This window comes from Pleurodeles waltl, chromosome 11, assembly GCF_031143425.1.
Source record: "Pleurodeles waltl isolate 20211129_DDA chromosome 11, aPleWal1.hap1.20221129, whole genome shotgun sequence".
NCBI lineage: Eukaryota > Metazoa > Chordata > Amphibia > Caudata > Salamandridae > Pleurodeles > Pleurodeles waltl.
The window spans coordinates 3048443-3070176 of record NC_090450.1 but is presented as its reverse complement, the minus strand read 5'-3'; the positions used below and the strand labels follow the sequence as shown (position 1 = coordinate 3070176).

At 44.6% G+C, this 21734-nt stretch overlaps 1 protein-coding gene across 2 annotated transcripts in view; it reads right to left on the bottom strand.

The window, feature by feature from the left end:
- The window catches only part of LOC138265204 (probable cation-transporting ATPase 13A4), a 229913-nt gene that overhangs the window by 189923 nt on the left and 18256 nt on the right, over window positions 1-21734 (bottom strand). For both annotated transcript variants that reach the window (XM_069212751.1, XM_069212752.1), the window contains exons 4-6: window positions 14205-14275; window positions 2819-2899; window positions 1374-1443 (exon numbers count right to left, since the gene is read on the bottom strand). In XM_069212751.1, the coding sequence (XP_069068852.1) occupies window positions 1374-1443; window positions 2819-2899; window positions 14205-14275 (222 nt within the window). The remainder of the gene's footprint in view (window positions 1-1373; window positions 1444-2818; window positions 2900-14204; window positions 14276-21734) is intronic.

The window sequence follows — 21734 nt, the reverse complement described above, 5'->3', positions numbered from 1 at the left end:
AATCGATTCTTCCTTGTTGCGCCTTCCTTATTCCTCCCCTGGGAAAGCATAGGCTTTTGACCCATTCCAAGGTTTACAAATCCTTGTGAATCTGGAAATATGTCAAAATCTATGGGTGTTGAATGGGAACATTCACTGCAACACCCATGGAATGCCTCCCTGTCGCAGCGATTTGCAATGTGCTAACCCAGCCCATATTTGCAAGGTCTTTAAAACCCACACTTTATCTGGCCTTGTAAATAAGGCCTGGGAGTGGTCACCTCCAGACCATCGCTAAAAGTGACGTTCCAGCTGCGGAAAGGGCCTTGTAAACCTGACCCTCGGGCTCCTTGAACTCATGTATCGGCACCCGAAGCTGCCTACACTCTCTCTAGATGGTACATAGGGCCTAATTCAGAACTTATCAGGTACTTACTCAGTCACAAACAAGACAGATATCCCCTCTGCCTTATTAAAATGCTCTGGGTATAATACACTTGTAATGAAGTGGATGGGATATCCCTCACGTTTGTGACTAAGCAACCATGTCTCAAACTCTAAATCAGGCCCTTAAATATTACCTTGGGATTCCATTGATTTATATTATAACCCTTTTCATCACCGATTTGCAATAATGACATTTTTATCTTTCATTTCATAGCGAATATCGATGTAACATTGATCTTTTAGTTCCACAGGTCACTCCAGGCTTAGGAGTGATATAAGAGAAAGGCTCACCTCTGCGTCTGGTTCTATAAGAGAAAGGCTCACCTCTGCGTCTGGTTCTATAAGAGAAAGACCCTCCTCTGCGACTGGTTCTATAAGAGAAAGGCCCACCTCCGCGTCTGGTTCTATAAGAGAAAGGCTCACCTCTGCGTCTGGTTCTATAAGAGAAAGGCTCACCTCTGCATCAGGTTCTATAAGAGAAAGACCCACCTCTGCGACTGGTTCTATGAGAGAAAGGCTCACCTCTGCGTCTGGTTCTATAAGAGAAAGGCCCACCTCCGCGTCTGGTTCTATAAGAGAAAGGCTCACCTCTGCGTCTGGTTCTATAAGAGAAAGGCCCACCTCCGCGTCTGGTTCTATAAGAGAAAGGCTCACCTCTGCGTCTGGTTCTATAGGAGAAAGGCCCTCCTCTGCGTCTGGTTCTATAAGAGAAAGGCTCACCTCCGCGTCTGGTTCTATAAGAGAAAGGCCCTCCTCTGCGTCTGGTTCTGCGTATTTGAGGGGTGTGTGCAAGTAGGAGTCCGACAGAGCGGAGGTGTCAGAAGGGTTTGTGGTAAGTGATGTGGATCTTGAAATAGGCCGGGGCCATGTTGTGTCATGCTGTACAGATGTGAGGGAGAAGTTTGAACAACACTCGCTTGTGAACAGGAAGCAAATTAGTATTGTACCTCCTTGAAAAGTAGTTTCCAGATTGGTGCAACTTCAACTTCAATAACATTGGGCCCACAGATCAATTTCCTAAAAGAGATAAAACAAATCTTGTATTTTATTTGCTTGTTACATTGTTTATGCTAAAAATATACATTGTTGCATAAAATGTGATATCAGTTGTATAAAATGTGATATTGAACTACAAGTTGAAAATAGTAATTAAAACGCAATCAATATTAAAAGTGGCTTAATCTTACAAATGAACCGATATATATTACAAAATAATCTCACAATAACTATCTCACTGCATTTAAAAATACTGCCACATAAGTGCTGGTTACATGCTCACATGGAAAGGACACTTCTTGGTGAAATTGTTCAGTGCTGTCCAGTGCGCCTGTTATCCAATGCTAAATGCTCAAAACCAGGGGTTTGTTTTGAAAAATGTAAAAATGTAAAAACCAATGTCCCTGGCATGTTAGGAGATGTTCCTCGTCTCCTGAACAGAGTATGCCACACAAAACTGCATCAAAATCACCATCCTAATCACAATTTTAGCAAAATTTGTATTCACTCAATGTAAGAAGCAAACAATTGAGGAACAAGAATGCAATTCTTTTGAAATGCCTCTATCAGTGATACGTTTGTGGATACTAATGGCTGAATCAGATGGCCACATAAACCATGATACTTAGATAAATAACACATTTAGCTTCTCGATTCTTGATAGGGCTTAGATCCTGCCTTGGTTAACCACTACCACCAGCCACCAATTCCCTACCCAAGCCACTGGCAATAGTTGTCCTCTGTTACAGGGCCACTTGGTGATGCACATATCGTCATGCCGATGTACTGCCAAACCCTGAGGAGTGAACTGCCATTCTCCCCTTCACTGCTATGAATTTCTGTGAAAACTCAGTGGCAAGACTCGTCCTCGACCTCCCCAGATGGACCTATAGCACACCCCACCCTAAAAAGCTACACGGGTTCCCTATCCAGAAAAGATGTCAGTTCAAAATATTGACTCACGTACACAAAGCTCTTCACAGGACCAACATACATCAATAAGTGCATGGCCTTCCACCAACCAGACACCCACAATAAGTCTTCCTCTTCCTTGCAGATACCCCCAGATCTGCGGCTCTAGCAGCAGAAGAATGCTTGCAATTTGTCTGCCCACTGCTCGGGTTAGCATCCCAACCCATCATCTTTTTGCTCACCATGCCACCTCAGTTTAAGCCTAGCCATATGCAAATCAGTCTCAACCCTGCTCCTACCCAAACTGCCAGGTCCTTCCCCAACTGGAACACAAGCAACCCAGTACTGGTTTTGCCTTAGTTAGGGTCTTATCAGCCTGGAACACTTTGGTGTCATTTCCAAGTGAGCACCGGAACTACGTCTGGGCCTGAGAGAGAGAGCAAATCATCAGGGAACTTCTCACATGGACATTGATTCACTCTACCTGAGATATCGTTCTTCAGTGCCTAGTCCACAGCCAAAGATTGAGTGCAATGCAGAACAAGAAAGACTCTCCTCTAGTACACTGAAATGAGAAACCAGGAAAATTTTAATTAACACTAGCAAAAATCCCAGAAATTATACAATTAGAATAATGATTTAGCATGCCATGTAGAAACTATTACTTCCCTAAGCCAACCACACTGAATTTGTGAACACACACAGGCCCTCATTCTGACCCTGGCGGTCTTTGACCGCCAGGGCGGAGGACCGCGGGAGCACCGCCGACAGGCCGGCGGTGCTCCAATGGGGATTCCGACCGCGGCGGTAAAGCCGCGGTCGGACCGGCACCACTGGCGGGGTCCCGCCAGTGTACCGCGGCCCCATTGAATCCTCCGCGGCGGCGCAGCTTGCTGCACCGCCGCGGGGATTCCGACCCCCCCTACCGCCATCCAGATCCCGGCGGTCGGACCGCCGAGATCCGGATGGCGGTAGGGGGGGTCGCGGGGCCCCTGGGGGCCCCTGCAGTGCCCATGCCACTGGCATGGGCACTGCAGGGGCCCCCGTAAGAGGGCCCCTAAATGTATTTCACTGTCTGCTGCGCAGACAGTGAAATACGCGACGGGTGCAACTGCACCCGTCGCACAGCTTCCACTCCGCCGGCTCGATTCCGAGCCGGCTTCATCGTGGAAGCCTCTTTCCCGCTGGGCTGGCTGGCGGTCTGAAGGCGACCGCCCGCCAGCCCAGCGGGAAAGTCAGAATTACCGCCGCGGTCTTTCGACCGCGGAACGGTAACCTGACGGCGGGACTTTGGCGGTCGGCCTCCGCCGCCCGCCAAGGTCAGAATGAGGGCCACAGTCTACACAAATCAATCCACACTGCTATCCTTAAACCTCAATCAATGACGCAAATCAGCCCTTCCATAATAGACCCCTTCAAAAGCGCAACGGGGCTGCCCATGGGGGTCTCTGCACTGCCCATGCCAAGTGACAAAATGGAGCTACATACAGACCAATGGGCAAACCACTGCCTGTGAGGGTCTTCAGGCTTGTACTTTCTGGTGCTCCCTGCTCTTCTTCTCTGAGGCCATTGGCGTTTGCCCCCCAACTCCCTCATGGGGATAGTAGAAGGTGGACCAGAGCTATGGGATTTCTATGCACTGGTTCTGAATGGAGACTCTCAGGGAAAAGGTATCCCACACTTATGCACTAAATACAGTTACCCTGCAAGAGGCTAGGCGGCTGAGATACTTGGGGATTGTATGCAGGTTGCGTAGTCTGCCTCGAGGTTCACAGGGCACTGCTGCTGAGAGACCCAGGGGAAGAAGGCCATAAAGATGGCTAGGTCCTGTAGTCTCTTTTTCAATAAAGGACAATCAGCCTAAAATAAAGCTCCAGAAGACAAGCAAGGATTTAAAAGCCAGGATGCCCTGAAATATTAACCTGGTAGCTGGACCCACACATCGCAAAATGCACACCAAATCAAATGACACGTAAAAGTCACGAGAGGCCTGAGATAACTGATTTTATTTGTAATGCTCATGCAGTGCTTTCTTGGCAGGTCCTGAGGTTGCCTAGATGAAGATCAATTCTTACAATGTTCAACATTTTCATAATTAGCCCACAAGGAGGGACAGGGACATTGGAGACAAGACAAGAATGCTAGAAGTGTCACAATGTTCTGTATACTATACTCTGCCCTCTGGAAAAAAAAGAGTTACAGTTACCAGCCAGGTAATCAACACTGTCAGGGTGGCTCAATTTTCCTTTGAGATAAGTGGTGGGTATGCCACTGACCATCTTCATGCCTTCAGGACTGCCCCAGCCTATCTGCAGTGACCCTGGGTTAAGGGAGGGCTCCCCTAACCAACAGTGCACCAACACCCTGTTCTCTGCTCCTGGAGGATGAAGAGGGTGAAGGGAGAGCAAAGGAAGGCAGCAGGAGTTGGGTCTGGCACCTGACACCTCCCCAGCCTTGTCAGGTGTGAGAAGGAGCCAGCAGGACCCTGTGTGCTGCACAGGGAGGCAGCAGGTCCCTGCACCCTGCACATGAGCCTGCAGGGTTCCTCATGCTTAGGTGCGTAGTCTAGTAGGGAAACCTATGTAAATGTCAAAGTGTTGGACAGGTGCATTAAAACAACACAAAGTAGATGAAAGAAAGGAAAGAAAAGGGTTGGGCTCTTCCACATCAAATTGAGCATTGTCTTCACTCACAAGCCAGCATGGCTGTAGGCAAATTTCCCTACAGCTCTGTTTGTGCCACCTCAGAAGAACAGGAGCAGCATTCAGAGTGCCTACATTTCTGTATTTGTAGGCTGATGCCACCAGAGCCCAATGTTAGTTTGGAGAGTGTGACACCATGAGTCTCCTGTTTACAGAAATCCATGAGCCCCAGAGACGATTTGAACATTTCCCAATTTTGGACCTGCAGTATAGGGGCCAAAGAACACAAGAAGAAAAACAACCTAGTTGATGCAATTTGGCCCCAGTATTTCTCTATTTCCTGGCATCATACAACCCAGATCCTATATAATAGTAAACAAGGAAGAAGTAACATTAAAATCCAGCCAAGCAAAGTATATTCATTTATTTGCATTAAGAATCCTAGATATCTGGGTTACACTCAAATTCACTTCTAAAATTTAGAATTTCTACACCTTGATAGGTACTATAAACTAAGGGGCCTATTTATGAGGAAGTTACATGCTACACTGCGTGTCAGGGAAAGGGAAGGAATACTCTGCATTTAAGGCAATGTGGTGCATTCCTGTCTTTTCCCTGTATTAGGGAAAAGACAGCCCAGCCAATGCAGGCACATTGCACCATAGTGCAATCAATCAACCCGTATTTGTATAGCGCAGCTTATCACCCCAAGCGGTATCCAGGTGCTGGTGGTTGATGCTGCGTACTGACTCCCACTCCTCAAAGAGCCAGGTCTTGAGCTTCTTCGTGAACTCAGGGACAAAGTGTGAGGTTCACAGATGGAGGGGGAGATTGTTCAATGCCTTGGTGGCGAAGTACTAGATTGAGCAGCCTCCTCAGCGACTCCGGATGATGCATGGGACGTGCACGAGGGCGAGGGATGTCAATCTGAATTTTCTTGCTGGTTGGTAAAAACTTAGCCAGTGGTTGATGTGTTTGGATCCGATGTTGTGGACAGTTTTGAAGGTGAGAGTCAGGACCTTGAATTTACATCTCCTGTGTACTGGCAACCAGTGTAGATTTCTGAGGTGTTGTTGCATTTAGGAAGATCAAGGATGAGTCTTGCTGCAGAGTTCAGTATAGTTTGGAGGCGGATGATGAGGAGGGTGTTGGTTCAGACATAGAGTGCATTCCCTTAGTCAAGTCTCCTGGTGATCACTGCTTGGGGTATCGTTCTCCGGGGTCGACAGGGGTCCATTTGAAAATCTTTTGTAGTATGGGGAGGAGGAGAAAGCAGGAGGCGGAAACTGCATTAATCTGTTGCTTGAAGATGAGTTTGCTGTCGACGGTGATGACTTGGTTGCGGGTGTGGTTCTTCAGTGTAGGGAGTTGTACTAGGGCAGTGGGCCACCAAGTGTCAGCCCAGAGGGATGGGTTATTACCAAAAATGATTGCTTCCATCTTGTGCACGTTTAGTTTCAGGCAGTTGGTTTTCTTCTGTTCGGCTATGTTGCTCATGGCATGGTGGAAGTTGTGTCTCTGAGTGGAGTGGTCATGTCAGGTTGAGGGTGGCACAGTCTGCTGGATTTTTTAGGGAGTGCCATCATCTTTCTGGTCCTTTACCTTCTCTCTTCAGAGGGCGGAGGTCAGATGTGAACCACCCGGCAGGCCCTTCTGGTGTTGGAGTTTCTTGTGGCTGCAAATTTGATGGCGCATTTGAGGATCCAGATGGTGAACCTATGAACGCTTGGATCAATTTTGCCGGTGGGGGTGGGTCTGTTGGTGTTGAGGTCAGATGTCGATTTGGTCTTGGTCATTTTGAACATCTTCGGTGAGGGGGGCGTGGTGTGGCAGGGGGTTCCCTGTGCTTGTCAAGGTAAAGTGCACGATGTGGTGGTTGGTCCACATTAGCACAGTTGTCTAGGAGAGTTGTATCCTGTCGCTGGTGGTGAATAAAGGGTCCAGAGTGTTTATTTTGTTGTTCGTGGCGTTGGAACCAGTTGCTTGAGTCTACAGTTGTTTAGGTTGTCCAAGAGGATGGTGGAACTGTAGCCATTGGGGTCGTCGAGATGGAAATTGAGGTCTCCCAACAAGACATAATGTTCGGAGTACATGGCCGGGGGGAGATGAAATCAGAGATTTTCTTACAGAAAGTGAGGCGATGGCCAGGGGGGTTGTACACAAGAGTTCCTCAGATTATGGTTTTGCCGTTGGTTCAGATTTGAAAGTTAAGGTGTTCTATAGTGGGGATCGAGCCATTTTGGTTGGTGGTGCAGAGGAAGTTATCCTTGTGGATGATGGTGATGCCTTCTCCCTGTTTGTTGTGGTGATGTTTGTGGATGAGTTTGTAGCTCTAGGTTGGATTGTGTAGGTGATGTTGGGAGAAGCTGTGGGGGGACCGAGGTTTCTGTGATGAACATCAGGTCCGGTTGGCCTGAGGTTATGGTGTCCCATATTTCTGTGGGGTGTTTGCAGAGTGATCTCACGTTGAGTACGAGGCAGTGGAGTTCTTTCTCCCAGCACATGCTTGGTGTTGAGGTTTCGGTGTTTCAGGTAAACCGGCATTGGTGAAAGACACAACTGTGGTCTGTGGAAATGCTCCACAGCAGTTGACGTCTCATTTTCTGGGGGCCAGATCCTGTAGTTCGGTGGAAGAGTATATGCAGATGATCAAAGAGGCGGGCTTCCTGGCGCTGGGTGTGGTCCAGGCATGGATGGGTGCAGACAGGCTTGCCTTTGGCACCACTTCGGCGCTGCAGTCTCCAATAAGTAGGTCCTGTTTAAGGAGGGGTGACAGGAGGCAGTGGGCAGGCTGGAGCATCAGAGCAGGACGAAAAGTGCTTGAAAAACCGCAGGGTAAACAGGCACAAATGAAACATTGATATGGCCAAAGAATTAGGCAAAACTAAGGCAGATTAAAGCAAAATGGCAAAAGACAATAGCAATACACAACACTTTATAATGATTGCCCAAAATCCTCAAAGTGGGCTGGAGCAGCAGCAGTCTTAGCAGGAAAAGAGATTTAGGTATGTGGCTAATGCTGACAGTGGCGCTCTCATTGGGGGTGCTGAGGCACTAGAGCACAGCTCAGGGTGGATGGGGAGGCAGCCAGATGGAAAGTGAGAGCTGGCATGGACACCTGCCCCAAAGAAGCCTGCTTTGTGTGCAGGATTGTTTTTAGGAAGGGGCACCTTACTGCACAAAACCAACTATAGGAGGCATACTCCTCTTTCTATGTGTGCAAGGGTGCCTGTGTTGCATGCAGGATTGTTTTTGTGCAGGAAGGGGCACCTTCCCGCACATAAACAACCCTCGCAGGCATATCCCTCTTTCTATGTGTGCTGCAAAATGCTGCACATATAGAAAAAGGAAGAAACATGAAGAAATAGAGATATTTCTCTTCGTTACTCCTCCTCTTGGAAGGTGTATAATTTTGGCGCTTTCGCAGGTTTACAAGTTCTTATAAATTTGGAAATACATCAAAAACCATGGGAGTTGTGTGGGAACACCCATTCAATGTCCATGGAATGCCTTTCCTGGGCAGAGTAACTCAAAAAAGCGATTTGGGCTGTGTTGTATTACTTCAGATTTTTGGAGCCACAAAAATCTGTCTTAGTGGTTCGCATCACACATGTACAACATTGTGTGATGTACATGTAATCCCATAGATATATCCCTGATTCTTTTCTGACCCATGTTAAAAGACTTTTAATCTGCTTTAAATGTTTGCGTGTCCCTGGGACTAGACGACTCTTTTTCAATTTATACAAAGTGGACTTTCTGGTCCGGTTGTTTTCTTACATTCAAAACTATAACACATAATATAGCACTGTCTCTGCATCAAGAAGAATTCTGTAACTTAAGATCCAAAGTTTATCAGCAGCCTCTTCCTTGTTTACTTGCATTTCTTAATTCACGTGCAAAAATGATTCTGAAAATTTTGCTAGCAGGGTTTAAAGATTGGATAGCAATGACTAAAATGTAACAGATTAGAAATGGAATCCCCACCACAGAATATGCCCTTGCTGTTGTAAGCATGACTAAGTTGTCCTAAGCTTTTTATGTAGTGATGTGATTCTTAGTGCCTTTTTATCATCTGCTTCTCAGTCTTTGACATCCTCTGTAGACATCACCTATGATAAAATTAGACATGTGGTGGCATTGCCAAGTCTTTGGTTCATTTAATCCAAACACTGTATGGGTCACAATTGGCTGGGTTTTGTGAGTTGTTTTTCTAACAAAACTCCAACATATAGTAGATTAAACTAAGGCAGCAGAATGGCTATGTTATGAATGTCTTGGTAATCCTTCCATTAAATCCAGACCTCCAGAGTTACTAAAGCAAGGGATTTCAAACACTTTGGATGAGGCAGATGACAAGGGAATTACAAATCAGACCCTCAGCACCCCCTTAGAAATTAGGAATTCTGGGATTGATCCAGGTTTATGCCATTGGATCACAGTGCATCAATTTGTCTCATCTACAGGACAAGGTTTGGGTAGGTTTCTTTTTAAATCAAGGGTAGAACATGTTTAGCAAATATTACCTTATTCGCACTTCACAATTTCCTGTTCTCATCTCTATAAAAATGGCATTTCACTTGAATGGAAAGCCCCTGAGAAGCTTCTTAGCCAAAGTTTTTATCCAAAATGTTTCCTCTGGATAGAGATGAATTGGGTTTGCCAGATTCTGCCCCAACGGATTACATGTTATGTGATTTGCCTAGCAGGAGACATGTAGACCCTAAAGACTACGTAGGCCTAGAGGTGGACAAAATTATGAAAAGAGTCTACACAGGTCCTTAAGGGTGAGGATTTATACTGCCTGTGTAGCAAAGTAATTGGTAGATCAGTGCTGAGTGTTGGACTATCTGGGTCAGTGAATGGCATACGGACTCCAGCAGATCACAAGCAATTGGGTCCAAAGTTGGAAGATATGGTTAGAACACATCACATTGTGACTCTATTACATCTTTGTTTTTCATACTCACAGTTTGGATGGTCATCTTACAAATTAACTGGGCAATATTGTAAGTCTTTAGGCCTCAACAATACAAAGTCTCTTCTTATGCCATCTTTCTCCAATGAACAGCAGTACTCAATGAAAGGATTCTCATCTACAAAAGGTGCAGATTGTTTTTTTTTGCTAGTTCTGGTCTTCTTGTAGTCAGTATTTCCAAGACCAGTGGTTATTTTCTCTTGAATCTAAAGGATCACACATTGAATTTGTTTTTTTTTCCTCTAGACTCCAGAGTAGCTCCTCCACCATGGACCAGCTACTTGGTCAATGTGGGAAACTGCAGGTAGAGATTCATGAGCTGGTCCACAGGGCCTCTCTAACTCCAGAAAGGCTTTTACTGCATAATATTTGTGGTGCGCGGATTCAAGGGAGATTCAGACTGGTGCTGGTCCTGAAAGAACTAAATACATGGATTCCCAATCTCTTTTAAAAATGGAAGCCTTTCAACATGTTATTGCGATGTATGTCTATTAGACTATAACATCTTCAGGATGATTATCATCATGTCACTATTTGGGACAACATTTCCTGTTCACTGAATTGTCTACAGACTTACCGAAGAAATTTGACTACGTACTCCACCACAAATATTCGCAATGCATATGACCTCTGTAATATGTTGTCTGTGCTTTGAACACCCAAGACTGGGGGTTCTAGTGGCTAGTAACATATTCAGAAAGCATGTTCCTACTGCTGAAACTAGGATTTCTAATCAATTTACAGAAGACCCATTTTAAAGCAACGCAGACCTTGGAATACATGTCGGCTGTCTTCTGGAAATATTAAGGCAAAGTGTTCCCACCAAAGAGATGAATTACCAGCCGCCCAGGAACTGTTCACCTTTCCACTGTGTTGAAATTGGTGGTAACTGCGATTTTTTTGCGACTGCAATCATGGTCACAAAACAACCATACATACCTCTGCAATTCGGTATTAGGAAGGGACACCCTTGACACGCTCCTTCCTAATACCGAATAGGTATTTAGTCACAATTCTAATTCGCGATTCAGTAACAAGTTGCTGAATTCCAAATTGGACTTGATACATACCAAAAAGCATTTTTGTGATTACAAATGTTTGATACATCTGGCCCATAGCTCTTTAGAGTGCTTCAATCTTGTGGCTTGCTCTCGATTTTTTAGCCAAGATTGGGTCTAGTTTCTGACAAGAGCAGAAGTTTGTCTGTTTGCTATTACTAAAGAACGCGTGGGTACTGACCTGGGTGTCGGGTCAGCTGTAGAAACCTATGTACAATGCACAGCACACTTGAGGGCATGTGAAGCTATTTTTGTTATTTTTTGTTCCAATAATGATTTACAGCTACTCTGAGCGGAGGGACCCTATCACTTCTTTGCTGTGCTTACGAGTTCTCTGCTGGTGATTTTCCACCGTTAATTCAAGGGTGGTGGATGAATCTTGGGTATATGCCTTTGGTGTTCCTTTATGGAATGTTTGTAGATCTGCTACAGGGGCACTTCCATCTGCCTTCATTTGTCAATTTGTCATTACCAACTGAATATCCAGTACTAATTTATAAACTTTTTATTTTACCATAGATTTTTGATTTAGTTAAGAACATGGGTGTTGGATCCGAGAGCATGTTGGAGTCATTTTTATGTTTAGTATTTGCCTCAAGCTCTTGATATCTATTCTTTGGAATATTCTCAAATTCTAAGGAGAGAACAAGGAGGAATCAGGATGTTGCAGAAATGTTTGGATTACCTTAAGTAATCTGCATTACCCCTAGTCCCTTGTCCACTTTCTCTTGCTGACCACTCTTCCACCCACCCAAGGTGGGTTGGGGTACCCCATTTTTTGGTATGTCATTCACAGGAAGTGATGCCAATGGAATGGGGGTTTAAGAGGAACCCAGGGAGTTTTCTAAGACATAGATAGAGGATGTTTCTTTATAGAACTTTGAAGTCTGTCACAGGAGGTATGCGTCTCATATTTTAAAAAAGCAAACGAGGATGAGATTACTAAACATAATACATATACATAATACAGATTGCCTTAAGTAATCCAAACATTTTGTTCTGAAGTTTCACTATGAGTTACAACCACTTGAGCATGTGGAACTTAATAGATCCACAGTTTTACTACTGTTTCTCTTTTCTCCATGGTACACTTGTGTAGTACTACATTTGCTTCCTGGGACTGCAAATCCCATAATGCACAGCCTGGTAGTCAGGAAAGCCTGGATTCAGTTTCCCATTGTTTTCTATGGGAGGAGTCCAGTTGCTCCTTGTCACCGGACCCTCTCCTCCAGGACTTGCACGTGTCTGAAACTACACACACCTGAGACCTCTCCTGTGCAGCCGAGCATGGAACTGCTAATAAGCAGCCATTTCCTCAAGATCCCCATCGTTCATTGGAGTTCGATTCCTTTGTGTTACAGACCCCTTATCGGATGGTGTTCCAGTTTTGTTCCTGTTTTGTTCCAGCTTGATCCTGTTTCCTGTTTCTCTGCCTTGCTCCTGATTGTTCCAGCCAGAGTCTGCTACCTATCTCTCAGCCTTGTAACTGTTTGTTTCTTCCAGAGCCTGCTCCCTGTTTTTCCGTCCTGCTCCTGCCTTGTTTGAGCCTGAACCTGCTCTCTGTTTCCCAGTCCTGTTTACTGCTTATTCATACACCCTGTATTCCAGCCCTGTCCTTGCCTGTTCCTGCCAGAGCCTGCTCTCAGTTTCCCAGTCCTATTTCTGTTTGTTCCAGCCAGACGTTTGCGCCCAGTTTTCCAGTCCTAGTCCTGCCTTTGCTTCAGCCTGAACCTGTTCCCAGTACTTGCCTCTGCCTCTTAGTTTGTTCTCTTCTGTTTCCGTTTTTTCTTGGTTATTTGTGTCTGGTAAGTGTTCTACCAGTCTTTACCAGTGTATATGTGTCCTCCTTTGTACTGGGGTTGGCTCCTGGTTTCCAGGAGGCAATTCCAGCCCCCATCCTTGTCTAGTGTTATACGTTGTCTTTCGTGCCTAACAGTGACAGTGTACTATTGCTGTTGTTCCAGGAATCGCCATTGTGTTTCCAGCCGGACCCACAAGAGCTTGTCGTGTGTATGTAAGTACTATCCTTGTTTGTGCTCTAGGGTCCAGGGACAGAATCACTTCTGCTGCCTCCTTTCTATGGGGCTGGCAGGGTGACTATCTGTAAGAGCAAACTGCACAGAGGCATTGACATTCCCTGTCACTGTGGGAGTTTCTGCACCTTACTCTGTGTACAACCCCAGCATGTTTGTCCATTAGTAATCTGTTTCCTGTTTGTTCACACAAGGGTTGCTCTGCTTTTACTTTCCTGTGCCTGTCCATAGCTGTCCTTTCCATGTATGCCTTTAGCTGCTCTTCTGCACCAGTATTCTACCTCTTTAGGATATTCGGTGACCTCAAGGGGTGTCCCAACCAGAGTTCTGATCAGACCCGCCTAAAACCATGACAAACTGAGCTTTTCTAATGTACAAAGCCCTTTGAGGAATCACAAATTACGATGTCTACTGTGTAGAAATCACAATTTGCGATTCTCAGAATAGGAAATGCAAATAAGGATTTCCTATTTGCATTTCCTATTCTGATGTACCACATATTTCCAAAATGCAATTTGGGCATTTAGGAGATGCAATTACCACTTGAGGACAGTGGTAACCAGGTGCAATTTCAAAAATGTTCCTCAAGGTGCTTTTTTAAAAAATTGCAATAGAGCATATACATGCCCCTTAGACATATGTGTACTCTACAGATGCACCCCTATTTTTGGGGTGCACCCAGGGAGGGCTTTTCCCTATTGCTATCCCTGGTTTTGCATTTCCTAAATAACGATTTCATAATAAAAAATCGCTATTTAGGAAATGCAAAACCGGCCCATTGACTCAAATGCAATGGTATTTCTTAATACCAATTTCCTAAAAGCGATTCCTACTTTGTAGGAATTGCTATTAGGAAATTGGTATGTTTGTACATAGTATTTTGCATTTCTTAAATAGTGATTTCTATGAAGTCGCTATTTAAGAAATGCAAAACTGCCCTTAGGCTTCACAACCCATCAAAGCACTGCCATGGATCAACTCACCCAACCTTAATAAACCATCATGGCCCTCCAATGGATCAACTCACCCAGCCTTCACAAGCCGCCATGGCACTGCAATGGATGAATTCACTCTGCTCTGACAAACCATCATAGTCCTACAATGGATCAACCTAACCAACCTTGACAAACTATCAAGGCAATTCATTGGATAAACTTACCCAGCCTTCACAAACTTCTTCTCACAATTGATCCAAACAAAGGTGATTTTTTGCACCCGAATTAGTTTTACCTATAATAAAAAAAACACACATATGCAGCACATAGCATTAGTTATTGTGAAATAAATTTTAAAAAATGGATTGCCCACAAAATCATGGACACATAAAAAATCTGCAATAAATATATTAAAAATGAGTAGTGACAATTAAAATAAATATAAACTAAACTGGTTGTCATTATTACTTTAACCAATTCCTTTTTTTTTGTTTTATAGTTTACATCAACATTAAAACATTGCATAGAAAGCTTGGGGTTTCCGAGTTCTCATCAAGGATGTCATGTATTCATATCCATGGTTACCGGATGCTACCCATGATTTGACCAGTGCTACTCAGGGGTCATGAAGGTAGTGGTAGAAAGGGAATATCAACAAAGACCCTGGAGCTCTGTTTACCTTTGTATTTTCCATCACTGAACATCCTTTCCGCTCTCAGAAACTAAAAGGATGCTATTTATGACCAAAGATTGGGTCAGAGGTCAATCCTTTTATGTAATCATCAGTCAAATGATGATTGTCTTTTAATTCTTGATGAATGGACATGTTGTTTTTCTCAACCTGTTTATCAGCAGAACCTCAAAAGAGTACAACCAAACATGAAGGGTATCCCATTGACATTCTGGGATAACTGATACGGAATCAAAGTATGCAGGTGATCATGTGTGTAATGTGACCTGCACCTCATGTTGAGCAGCTGTTTCCTACTTCCTGCTTCCTCTCCTCAGTAAAGGCAAGGTCATTGTTATGTTGCACTTGTATTTATATAGCACTTACTATCCCTGATGTGTAACAGTGGGTTGTAAACTCCGCTCCGCCAGCTAAAGTTGAGGAGTTTTGCAACTCCATACTCCGCTTGGAGTGCGGAGCTCATAAAAAAACTGCCTCAACGCCACGTGGCAAAGTTTATTGGCACCCACAGTATACCTTAGCTTCTCTGTGGTCCTGTCCCTTCACATATTACTTATTTGATTACAAGTTTCATGGATACTTGCATCACCACAAGAGGAACATAACTGACAAAAGAACTGCTGCTGACCCAGCAAGATCTTAACTAGTTAAGGTGGATGCTGAATGTTGACCTCACCATGTTTTGGGATGCACTGGAATGCGATAATGTCAGCACAGCACAAGATGGGAGTTGTAGTCCCCAGTCTGCACATGCATCATGGGAGTTGTAGTCATGGGACATGGTGTCATGCTAATTGTTGCCTCCTGTAAAGTATTTTGCACAGCTTCTTCTCATGCAGAACCCGTATAAATACTTCATGTGCTTGAGCTGGTGTAACTTTGTTTCTGTAGCCCATCTGAATCACCAGATGTGGAGCTTCAGGAAACTATTATTAGATGATTATCATTTGCAGACTTATAATAATGGGATATTATTACCTACCGATTTTTATGAGACCAGTCCACAGAATTCAGAGATGGGAATGCTGGTGAGGAATCTGCTGTTAGATTGAGTCTTTTTAACAGAAAAGGTATTTTTGCATGTTAGTAACTTAGGGCCTGATTCAGATGTTGGTGACGGGAATACCCCGTCACAAATCTAACAGGTATCCCGTCCATCATATTACGATTCCCATAGGATAGAATGGGATCATAATACAGTAGAAAGGATATCCGTCACGTTTGTGATGGAGTATTCCCCTCTGCTGATTTCTAAATCAGACCCTTATTCTTCTGATAGACTCGTATTTGCAGAAACGTCACCTCCTGAATAGAGACCAAAGCAGTACCTCCCTAGCTGGTGGGTGTTTGGAATGGCTCAAACTAGGAAATCCTTCAGGATAAGTCAGGTGAAATGCCCTTCATCCTGATTTGACTATGTAGGCTTTGATGCATAGGACACATGCGCAAAGATGCCCATTCTGCTGCCTCGCTGCCAGAATTGAACCCACTGCTTCAAGATGGAGATTGTTTGACATCTCCTGCCACAACTCAATTTCCAGGCATGGAGGTATAAATTGTTTGGGTGAAGCAACTGATCCCGTTGCTGTGACATCCTCCCAAACAGGCAGCTGAGTTGGAGGACCGATGCTCATAGCCAAAATTTCAGGGTACCAAACTCTCCTCACTCAATCTGGAGCCACTAGGATAACTTGACCCTGATCCCACTTGATCTTCTTGAGCACTCTGGGCAGAAGAGGATGGGTTGGATAGGTATGTAGGAATCTTGAGCTCAAACGTAGGTGAAAGACATCTCTAAGGGAGAATTGCCTTGGGTACTCCAACCACAAAACTCTTGACACTGTTCAGTCTCTGCAGTGGTGAATAGATCAGACCAGGGTTCCCCCATTGCTGGAAGATGTCTGAAGTATTCTCTGAGTACAAATGCAATTCGTGCTCCACTGGGCATTTCAAGCTGCGTTCATCTGCCCTGACCTTTAAAGATCATGACAGATGATAAACAATCAGACATATACCTGATCACTCAGCCACTTCCAAAGAAATAGAGTCTTCAAGAACAAAACCCACGACCCTAATCTGCCCTGTTTGTTTCAATACCATATGCCGGACATATTATCTGTGAGTACCTGTACTCTCTCCCCGTTGACATTAGGAAGAAAAGTTTTTAATTTCAAATGAATGGCTCAAAGCTCCAATATATTTATGTGAAGGCAAGCTTCCACCAGAGACCAGAGTTCTCTGATCTCATTTCTCCCACATGACTTCCCCAACTCAGTAATAACACATCCTTCACAGCAGCCACTTCTTGGTGGGACATGGAGGGGGTCTGCCGCTGGTCTACTTGTATGTCAAGTAGCATCACTGAAGTCTCCTTCAACACATGAATGAAATCAGACTGATTTCCTAGGTGCTGATCCCACTAAGAATTACAATTTCACTGCAGTCTGGAGCCATCGAGGCAAAGATATAGCTCAAACCAACACCATATCCAAGATAGCACTGATGAAAGGGAGCCTCTGCGAAGGAGTCCAGTGTGACTTTGGCACATTGATGGTGAAACTCAACAATGTCAATAGGTGGGCCATCATCTTGAGATGATTGGCGACTGTTTGAGGTGAACTTGCTTCCAACAACCAGTCATTCATCTAGATATGGGAATAGTGGAATTCCCAATTTATGTAGATGTGCAGCAATCATTACCATCACCTTTGAGAACATTCCACGTGTACTGGTCAGCCCAAAGAAGAGGGAAGAGAACTGAAAATGTTCCTGTCTCACCTGAAAACATAGGTAGCGTCCATAAGAATGCAGGATGGGAATGTGAAAATTTGCATCCCACAGATCCAACACTACCATCCAGTCTCTCGGATACAGGGCAAATAGAACTTTCTTAACAATAAAAGTTCAAGTGGCGAATACTCAAATTAGGGTGCATTCTTTTGTCCTTTTTTGGTATTAAAAAGCAGCCGGAACACCAACAAATCTGATTTCAGAAACTGGTACTCCCACTATTTCATCCTTTGCTAAGAGCGCCTGTACATCTTTTCGAAGAATTAGCAAGTAATATTTAGATAGATGTTGTCATGGCATCACACAACACCATGGCATCAGAGGTTATTGCTATGCAGAAGTTTTCGTATCCAGTCTGACGTGTGGAGGAAATCAAAAAGTGCTGACATATGGTTGAATCCCTGAAGACCACTTCAGCCCACCATGCTTCTATTATTGGTCAAATGATATCCGGTCATTTACAGTGCTAAAGACTAGAAGGAGTATGGGATAAAGCTCTATGGCCCTCATTCTGACCTTGGCGGGCGGCGGACGCCGCCCGCCAAAGTCCCGCCGTCAGGTTACCGTTCCGCGGTCGAAAGACCGCGGCGGTAATTCTGACTTTCCCGCTGGGCTGGCGGGTGGTCGCCTTCAGACCGCCAGCCAGCCCAGCGGGAAAGAGGCTTCCACGATGAAGCCGGCTCGGAATCGAGCCGGCGGAGTGGAAGCTGTGCGACGGGTGCAGTTGCACCTGTCGCGTATTTCACTGTCTGCGCAGCAGACAGTGAAATACATGTAGGGGCCCTCTTACGGGGGCCCCTGCAATGCCCATGCCAGTGGCATGGGCACTGCAGGGGCCCCCAGGGGCCCGCGACCCCCCCTACCGCCATCCGGATCTCGGCGGTCCGACCGCCGGGATCTGGATGGCGGTAGGGGGGGGTCGGAATCCCCGCGGCGGTGCAGCAAGCTGCGCCGCCGCGGAGGATTCAATGGGGCCGCGGTACACTGGCGGGACCCCGCCAGTGGTGCCGGTCCGACCGCGGCTTTACCGCCGCGGTCGGAATCCCCATTGGAGCACCGCCGGCCTGTCGGCGGTGCTCCCGCGGTCCTCCGCCCTGGCGGTCAAAGACCGCCAGGGTCAGAATGACCACCTATATGTCAACAAAGCTGTAACTTGTTTCTAAGTTGTAAAGGGTGAGGTGGTGCAAATGTGTTTTAAGAGAAATAAAGTGAAACATACATGGGCTTTAAGTGTGATGAAAAAGGTAAGGAGTCCCTAGAAGGGGTGTGATCAAAGAAAAATATCTAGAAATCCTTTCCAAGAGGTGTGATATATGTAATTAGATATGTAAGACGTAATTTAAAATGATGAATTTCACATGCCACCTGGACAGTATGTGGGTACCTCCAGATATATAACATAAAAAACCTATGCCTAAAACAAGCCAGACCTACTAGTTTTGCCAATTCTGGTTAGCAGAATCAATAAAATGAGCAAAAACAATGGTTTTCTTGTGAATGATTAAAAAATTAAAATGTTTAATTCCAAAAATTTAGCCTTTAAATTATACTTTACTAAGGTCTGTTGAAAGGGTTCATTCCTGACCTTTCACAGCCCATTTTCATCAGGAGAGTCTCATTGTGTCAGGCACTTTCAGCCTTTTTCTCCCCACAAATTTCTCCTCTTTCTTCTTCAGCACGTCTTTTCACTCTCTCTTTCTGTGACTCCATGAAGGTACCCCAACCTTGACCTAGTCTTTTACTTGGTCACAGAGCTTCTTGGTGCTTTTTCAGTTAGCTATAATATACAACTTGGAGTAAGGAACTCCACAAACATAATTAAAACAATGCCTTATGGATCCCCAGCCTAAATCTATTGACAGCTCTAAAGGCAGAGGTGAAATGAACACTGTAGTGTGGTCTATGTTGCCAAAGGACATATGTGCATCACATTAGGTGTGCTAGAAGCAGTTTGAAGAGTTTTGGCGACTCCACATTACGTATTTCCGCATCTAATGTGGAGCTTCGTGCCAAATTCTGCTGACCACAGCGTGGCTGAGTTTTTTCTTGAGCCACCTCTTTAACTGTAAGTTGGCAAGCAGGGGTGAGAGCTGGCATCCCTTAGTGCTATTTTTGGGTACTAGGATGGCACCCAAGGAGATTTTCCCAATGCAAGTGTTCGTATTGCGAAAGCTGCTGCTCATGTAGAACTACTCGAGGGGCAATAAAATCAACTCAAGCAGATGTGCCCTCTGAGGGGCTACATAGTGCGGTTCGTACTCATTTCTGAGTGCAGAACATGCTCCTCATGCTAAAAATCAGCACAATGTACTGATTTACGCCCTCTCACTGAACTAAGTGGAATCTCATGGAGTTTTCATGTTACTCCATAGAATTCCGGGGAGTGAAACTCCACAGTTCTACCCACCCCTAGATAGAAGACAGTTTACCTACACTGGATGAATGCCCCTTGTCTCATCCAATTACACTCTTCTATGAGCTATAATTACCAAGGAATGGGTGTCAGGATTTTCACCGAGTGTTAGTTGGTATGATTCATATTTTATCAGTACATATACTGAAAACAAATTTTTAGAATCATGTTTATGTCACTTTTTATGGTCTGGCCTGATAGCATAGCTGTCGCCAGACAAGTTAGTGAGCACAAATAGAGGGGCTTTGGCTTCGCCCTCATGTTGGGATTCAGGAGTGCATGTTTTGATTGGGCAGAAGTTGTATTCTTTTATAAAAAAAAAGGTCTTGACCTCCAGCAGCTGTGATCTTTTTGTTTATTAATTCAGCTACCTAAGTTTGAACTTAAATCAGCACTCATATGAGTTTGGAGTGCAATCAAAGCGTCTTAGATAACTAGATCATTTAACATCTTTGTCTCTGGCAGCAGCACAAATTAAAGGATGGAAGTCATTAACCTACATGGATATTTAGGTCTGGCTTGATAGTGCAACTGTCACCTGACTGCTAAGCCTACACAAAAAATATTCTACATTTCTTTGTTTCCACACAAATACATATCTATCACCATGCTATTTACTGGTAGTGTATCATATTACCACACAACATTCATTATAAGCCAGACCCATTGCAATTGCCAATTCTTGTTTGGTTTGGCACTGATTGTATTTTACAAATTTTTATGTACAATATTTATCTAAAAAATGAGGTGTTCCAGATGCCATGCTAGAGTGTCACTGGTGTATGTTAATGGACTGCAATCCCTGAGTCCCTTTTGATGGTTTGCATGTCTCCTTCAGCCTCCTAAGCATATGGAGTGTTGGTTAAGGTGCAGTCTGCCTTTCTGATTGTTGCTGGAGGATTATTGGCGTGTTTCTAGGCTGAAACCTTGACCTTGTTTCCAGTACCCTCTTTGGCATTGTTTAATACCACCTTCAGTTTCAGCTCAATTATCCGTTCCAAAGCTTGGTGTCATTGAGAATCAGGTCCTAATAGCTGCTGTTTCTCTCGAGGGGGTGGTTGGCGATGGAGGAGATTTAGGGGGTTGTAAGCTCGCTGGCCTGTGGGAAGGCCTGCAGCAAAAATGAGCTACCAGTAGAGTTTTTTTTTTTTTTGAAAATGTGCATCTGCCTTAAGCCCTCAACTTGTTAAGCTGGCTAACCATATTGCAACCGGTGGCAATCCCGGCATCATTTTGTAATGTGGTGGTGGTCAGCTTCCTGAAAAAAGATACGGATAAAGAAAATGTTAACTCATACAGGCCCAGCAGTTTGTTAAACTACGATTATAAAAAAACAATTGCTAAAGACTTGGCCAACCCCATAGGTAAAACATTAGGCTCCCTTGTCCACTCAGACCGGCGCGGTTTCCTTCCTGGGAGGCAGAAATTATATAACACGCATTACTTAATTTAGGGAATAGATTATTTTTTTTGCAATACCACATTCCTGGACAAGTTTTTTTCAGACTGCAAGAAGGCTTTTGATCTAATGTCCTGGGACAGTCTTTTTGACTTTCTTCGAGAGTTCAGCTTTCTTGAGAGATTAATTAAGGGCATATCACACCTACTTGCAGGGATACTGCCCAAATAATCATTAACTCTCAAAATATTGGGACTTGCCTGATTGTTAGGGGCACGTGGCCAGGATGTCCCTTGTCTCCTATTTTTTTTGCATTGTTTATAGAGCCCTTAGCCATAGCAATACCCCATTTTGTGTCTCCCATAAATCTCATGACCTGCATGAAACTATATGCTGATGATATAGTGTTATTCTTAATACCGGGCTGTGCAAATTTAGGTCGGATTTAGATCTTTCAAGAA